The sequence below is a fragment of the Falco punctatus genome, assembly GCF_963210335.1.
Source record: "Falco punctatus genome assembly, chromosome: 6".
In the NCBI taxonomy this organism is placed as follows: domain Eukaryota; kingdom Metazoa; phylum Chordata; class Aves; order Falconiformes; family Falconidae; genus Falco; species Falco punctatus.
In genome coordinates this window covers 2,246,626-2,253,659 of record NC_137585.1, presented here as the reverse complement: position 1 = coordinate 2,253,659, position 7,034 = coordinate 2,246,626, and the positions used below count along the sequence as shown (strand labels likewise).

The 7,034-nt window shown below is 49.5% G+C and overlaps 1 protein-coding gene across 1 annotated transcript in view; it reads right to left on the bottom strand.

The window, feature by feature from the left end:
- Positions 1-5: 5 nt before the first annotated feature.
- Positions 6-7,034, bottom strand: part of LOC308065690 (sperm-associated antigen 17-like) — a 69,208-nt gene continuing 62,179 nt past the window's right edge. Inside the window, exon 38 of the mRNA XM_080391887.1 lies at positions 6-5,934. Within this exon, the coding sequence (XP_080248013.1) occupies positions 5,626-5,934 (309 nt within the window). The 3' untranslated portion in view covers positions 6-5,625. The remainder of the gene's footprint in view (positions 5,935-7,034) is intronic.

The following is a 7,034-nucleotide window of genomic DNA, read 5'->3' as shown; positions in this document are numbered from 1 at the left end:
TTTGCATTGTACTTGCTTCAGTTTTTAGAAATCGCACTGAATTGTTGCAGCGTTGTACTTGTATCGCGTACAATGATTTATTTTCAGAGTGGGGGCAGAGGGACAAAGTGAGCAAGTCTGTGCTGCTGTCGGTAAGTTACTGGTCTGTAGTACCTGCTGGTTTTACTAGTAATCACAGGTTTGGTGGATGTGGTGGGGGCTGCTTCTGGGAACTTAGCTGACTGTTGGACTTTAACGCCTGACTCGGGTACTCGAAGCTGGACTTCCTCCTAACTTGAGCTTCTGTCGGATGGTGGATTGTGTTGGTAACCTCACTGGACATCCCGTATCTGTGTCAGATGCTCCTGAAATGGGCCAGCTCACTGGGAAACGAAGGTGGTGTTACAAATGGGGGGGTGGCTGACACCACAGTGCACCCTCAGCGACCGTGACTGAGGGGAGAGGTACCCAGACCGGGTACCCAAAGGGGAGGGCTGGCTGTAGGCCTCCACGTGATGTGCTCTGTTCACCTTAATGCCGGGGAGATAAATGTTACGGACCTTGCATAATGAGCTGCTGTTTGATGATCCTGTGGGAGGCCTGGGAGAAGAAACACTGCACAAGCGCACATGAACTCGGGGACTGATGACAAGGATGTAGATGGTGCTATAAAATAGTCACTTGGCATGCAGAGTCATCTTACGATGATGGGTGTCTTCTTTGATCTAAGTTGGAAGAGGTGGAAGTTCTTCACCTTTGTCTCTGCTGTCACTGGGATTTGGGAAGAATCCTTGGAAAAAAAGGTCTTTGAGGTGGCTGGAAAGTGGTTGTCCTCTTTCCATAGGCGCTGACACAGGTTTCCCCCTGGTTCTCTGACTTGTGTCGCTTGTGACCAGCCTGTACGGGCAGCAGTGACTTGCCTCAGTGCCCAGAATGTGCCCGCGGGGGGGCTGCGGGGGGGCTGCTGGCTGTGGCTGCAGGGGACTGGAAAGCAGCAGGGCAGAAATCAGCAGAGTCAGTAGGAAAATCATCGGGGTTGGAGAATCCCGAGTCAAGCCTGACAACTGCTGCTTGTGGTGGCTTCTCATCTGTGGCTTGGGCTTAAGCAATGTCCCCAGCTGGGTGCCTGGCTCAGCACCTTCCTGAGCTGGCTTGCAGCCTTGGCTAACGGGTTAAACCCGACTCAGGGAGCTGATGGACACACAGTCGTGTCTGGAGGGAACACTGGTGCAGTACTTGCTGCTGAGGGAGCTCAGTATGTGCTTTAAATGGGCGAGATCTGTCCTGTGCCAACAATCCCCTGATAGCCCGGAATTCTGGTATCTTTGGGCGCTTCACCTTGCCCTTGCTTAGGTAAAATTCCCTGGATTTACAAACCTGAGCAGGAAAGTACTTGCAAATACAGGGCCAGAAAGTGTATTTTAAAATACGTCTCTTGACTGTGGATGGGAGAGTCCAGAACTGGCATTCGTATTTCCCAGTGCTGACAGCTGTGAATCTCCAGTCATGGGATTCTCAGCCGTTGTAAAGTGCTGAGAGAGCAAGTCATCCGCATGGGTCAGGGAAAATTCCCCATCTCTCAGGATGTCACATGCTGGAAAAAGGGTGAAGTACAGGAAAGCACCTCACTGGAAATGAATTCATAAAAAGGAAGCAGAACTGCACTTGAACACACGAATATGGTGTCTCACAAAGAGAGATTCTTCTAGTCACTGCTGCGAAAGCAGGGAAAAGGGGGAAAGGCCATCTGGAAGTGGCTCAGCCTTCCGCTGTGAGAGCTGTGCAGGTGAGCGCTTGAAGGGGGGGTGTGACAGTGGAGCAGAGGATACAAGCAGAATCCCTCTCGTCAGTCCCCTTCAGGTGTAACTGTGTGTATGTGTAATCCCCATCTGGCGTCTGCAGCTAATTGCAGGTGGGCGAAGGCACAGGAAGGGACGCCTGTAACTGTGAAAGCAAACCAGAAACTCGGGATTAGAAGGCCAGAGCAGATCAGCAGCTCTTGAAGTATCACAGTTGACTTCAGTGAAACCTACCACATGCTCGGTCCTTAGAAAAGCTCTCAGCTGACTCAGCGCAGGTTATAGGTTTATTTTGTTTTTACAAGGGGTTAGGTTTCTATCAGGAGCCATTCAGCACTCTTCTGGTGCAGAGTATCGAATATGGGGTTTGAAATACTGTAATCTTTCTGCTGTTTGCGTTTCAGACAGTCACGTCAGAAGGCTGTGCAACTTTTGGACCACCTTTTCCATTAATAGGGAACAGATGTTTTTATTCACATTGATCTGATTAAATACATCAAAAAGTCTACATTGGGATGTTTCCATAATGTTGGACTAAAATTCAGGTATTTCAATATTGCTGATCTTCATGTCGTTCTTCTAGGGCTCTGACTCGTAGTGAAAGAGGAGAGGAAATTCACATGCAAGGAAAGAAAAATCCCAGCTCTACCCTTGGACAGCCCTTGGAGCAAACCCAGTGTTATGGCCAGGTTCTTCGCAAGTGTTACGCACAGGCTGCAATTACTACGGGCTGGCTGTAGTAGAACTGGCCTCTGCTCTTGCTGGTGGAAAGGAACAACAGGAGTAAAGGGTTCTCACGTGGGCTTCACCTAGATTAAGAGTTTGCTTTTATTCCACAAATGGAGTAGCATAAAAATCCTGACCACAGGGTCAGGATGGGCGTATGCTTAGGAGCAGTGAAGGCTGTCATGGCCTTCAAGGCTGTGTGCTTCCCGCGCAGTGTTTAATTCTGAGTGTATTAAGAGAATCTTTGTGAAATGTTTTAAATATAGACAAGAAATAACTGAAAAAACATAAATGAGATAGGACTAAGTTTGGTCAGGTGAGGCTTCCATCAGTCATTTTTGCTTGATGGTCTCTACTAGGAGCTGTGGCAAATTTGTGATCTAATAAGTTTCGTCTCAATGGAGGGAATCATTGGCTTTGGTGATAACCACCTGGGAAGGGTGATAGGAACTTGGATAGAAATTGGTCACAGTGCCTCTGCAAAGACTTAACTATTTCTATTCTGGATGGCTGAACAAGACTATTTAACCAAATACAGGGTTTAACCTAGGAGTGTTGGTGCGTCAAGCTTTTATGAGACTAAACCAACCAGTCCAGAGTTCCTTGCTGTGTGTTGAGATGGATGTGGGTTTGAGTCCGTGAGATTTTGTGAGGAGGGATGTTCGAAGGGACCCTTGGTACAGCTGCTTGGGTAGCATGGGGTGGCTGGAGCCCGGGCAGCCATGATGAGCTGGGTGAGCCACGGGGGAGGAGGGGGCCGTGTAGGTAATTCCTCTCCACCTGGGGCTTCTAATGGGAAACGATGTTGATCAGAATTGATCTGTTGAGACTGGTGGGATGGACAGGGGGAGATGTCTTACTGAACCGTGACCTGACAGGGTGAGTACTTCCATTTCAACACAAACGGAGAGATGTTTGTCTGAACTGCTGTCACTGATGAGCTCCAGGTTGTAGGTCCCTAAGCTGGAAGGCATTAAATTTGCTGTTCTCCTAGACTATAATTACGTGTTACTCGGTGGGTAAAATTCCACACTGGAAGAGGTAAGAAGGTATTTAAATGGAGTGGGGGAAGCTATATTTGATGTACTCTGGGCAGCCCTAGAGCAGCTGTAGCGGTCGGAGGTGCCTGTCTCTGCTATGTTTCTTTTCAGAACTGACTGATGTGGTCGCTTTTCTTTTTCTCCAGAGGAGAGGAAATGAGGTACAGCTGGGATTTCTTCACTGGCTTGTTAGATAACAGGGCAGACTGGCAGATGTTGAAGTTGAAAGGAAAAGATGACATCAGTGTTCACATGAGAGGCAGATGGGGACTCAAGCGGGGAAGCAGCACCCATAGGGCTCCTGTTTATGACCTGTCACCGCTGGCTGTATTGTGGGGCGCCTGAGTGGGCATGGGCGAGATGAAACACCTGCCTAACGTTACAACATGTCGGCTGGTAGTTTGAGGAGAAATTCCCAGTAAAGCTTTCGTGTTGGCAGGGAATGTTACCCATTCTCCCTATAGCCTGATCCTCTGAGGTTACAGAAACGTGCTGCACGAACTGCCGTGTGTGGAGGCTTGTGTGTGCTTGAACGTGCCCTGTGAGGTTCCCCGTCTGTCAGACTCCTGTCCCTTATTACACTTACTGTTGAGATCAAAGGGTCAGCGGTAAGACACGGTTTTAGAAAGTGAAGAGTGTTAAAGAGAGGCTGATTTATTAGGGCTTAACTGCAATAAATCCAGCCTCCCGCTGGCAGGAGGCTCAATGGCTTGTTTAATGTGGAGACATTTCAGCGAAGGGCTTGGGATGGGACTGGGGAGGCTCTGCCGTGCGTGCTGCCAGGAGCTGAGCTCTGTAGTGATCTCAGTCCTGCAGTGATCCTTCGGTTCATGTCAGCCAGCGCTTCCCCTTTCCCAGCTCAGGTCGTCATGTCTGTGCGATACATGCGTGACAGCTTTGCTGTCAGTTGCGTGAGGGTTGTTGATGACATGAATCACAAGCCGAGAGGAGGTAAAGCAACTGTACTTTAATTTAGGGCTGGTATCGCTGCATCCAGTTCTTACATTTACCCAGAAAGCTTTCGGGGTACTGTAATCCAGGACCATGGTTTATGGCTTGTAGGAACGGCCCGGACTGTTGCTGCCATCCCGCCGTGGGGGTATCCTTGTGGGCGGCACTCGTAGATGCCGCCGGTTAACACAGGTGGGACAGCATGTTAAGGATCCATTTCTGTAACTGAACGTGCAGAGGCTGTGAAACAACTTGAGCTCTAAGATCAAAGGCCAGGTAAACCACGGCGGGGGGCACGTGTTCTGGAGGCTGCTCTGTGGCTGGGAACAGAGCACGAGCCGACGTTGCTGCTGTGCTGTCAGCCCTGCCTAGCTCAGCTCCACAATAACGGGCACAAAAGACTTCTTTGGGTCACTCCAAAGTAGTTTGGTGAGTTTTAATGTCGCTTCCAAAGCACATCAAGCCTCAGTGGAGCTGCTCTTAGCTAGTGCTCTGGCTGGCCTCAAGGACCCTGAAGTTCTCCTGTGTTTGGTAAGGGGGGCCCTTGCCAGGAGTGGTGTTTCTGGCCTGTTTAGATGCACCGTGCCTTGCTATTTCTCTTAGAAGTTTCCAGAAGACCTCTTCTCCCAGACTTTTAAGTATAAATTTGATTATAAGTAAAACAGAACTTCACCCTTTCTTCTGCATTTGCCCTTAAAAAGCGAGCCTCTAATTTTATCTTTAAAAATTGTTTCTGGGGCATAAGGGAAAGAGATAATAATAGTTCTTGACTTTGCTGCTTTCTTTTGCTCTACCTCTGTCTTTAATGAAACAACTGCAAAGCCCGCTGAACCCCCACTGGGTTGATTTCTGAGAGCCTTCATGTACCTGTGTGCTGTCTCTGCTGACACAGGGATTGTACGTTTGTGTAGCACCCAGGATGACATACAGGTGTTGCTCATCAGCCCGTACCAGCAGATGCTACCACAGGTTCAAAAATGTTACAAAGGGTTTCTATTGGGTGGTGGGAGTTCCTACTGTCTTAAAAAAGCCGTATCTTTCTGGGCTTACCATTCTTCCCTTCCCCGCTTTTCAGAGCTTTGTTGCTCGGATGTAAATTGCTTTTGGCATCAGACTCTTAAATTGTTCATTTATTGGGCTTTTGAAAACAGCCATTTGCTTGTTTCTGGAAAGGACTGTAAAGCTTGCGATTTCAGCAGCCTGCACTGGAAGTGATGCTTCAGGCTCCTGACAGGTGGATGGTCACCAGGGCTGATGCTAGGAGGTGTGGGGGAGGAAAGATAACAAAGGATATTTGCTCTCACAGGCAGGAGAAGAGTCTCTGTTTCTGTTACTATTTCAATATCATGGGAAACTTCTTCAAGGCCACCAGTATCTTCCCCTCTGCTTACTGTGGCAAAAATCTCCACCTCCAGTTTGACCTGCAAGCCTGGCGCCACCTGGGAGAGACAGAGGATCACTGACAGGTAAGGGGTGTGTTTCACACGTGGTCCCCTCCAGCCGCCTTTGGAGCTGGTTCTTGTTCTTCATCACCTGAGGGCATGAAAGATGTAACGCCCAGCACCAGCACGCAGGATTGTGCTTGCCCGTTACCGCCTGCCTGTCACCAGAACGGTCTGTACAAAAGTGTGTCACTTCGCATGGCAGTTTGAAAGAAAACTATCAGGTGTTTGCATTTTTTCCCCTTAAGTTTCTTTTTAGGTTCCAGAGGCAAAAGAGGAATTGGAACAGCTAGGAAATAGTCAAAAAGAGAGGTGATGGATGCCCTGTGCCCGTCAAGTGTTTTAAGAGGCCTTGGGACAGAGCCCTTGGCACCACCTGCAGCGTGTGGTCAGCCCTGCAGTGGCCAGGCCGTGGGGCTGGGTGGCCGCTGAGGTCCCTCCCAGCTGGAAGAGGCTGTTGCATTCTACTCTAAAAAGAACACAGAGGCAGGGAGAAAAGGGAGATACAAAAGGGACGGATGAGTAGAGAGGAAAAGAGAAATTATTCCAGCTATCTATCGGTGTAAGGCCTTTGACACGGTCCCCCACAGCATCCTTCTCTCTAAATCAGAGAGATACAGCTTTGATGGGTGGACTGTTTGGTGGATGAGGAATTGGTTGCAGGGTAGTGGTCAATGGCTCAATGTCCAGATAGAGATTGGCGATAAGTGGTGTCCCTCAGGGGTCCATACTGGGACCAGTTACTGTTTAATATCTTCATCAGTGACACAGACAGTGGGATCAGGTGCACCTTCAGCAAGTTTGCAGATGCTGCCAAGCTGAGTGGTGCTTTTGACACACCTGAGAGACAGGATGCCATCCAGGGGGACCTGGACAAGCTCAAGAAGTGGGCCTGGGTGAGCTTCAACAGGGCCAAGCGCAATGTCCTGCACCTGGGTTGGGGCAACCCCAGCATCAATACGGGCTGCGGGATGATGGGATGGGGGATGACAGCCCTGCAGAGGAGGACTTGGAGGTACTGGTGGATGAAAGAATGGACACGAGCTGCCCATGTGCACTCACAGCCCAGAAGGCCAACTGTATCCCGGGCTGCATCC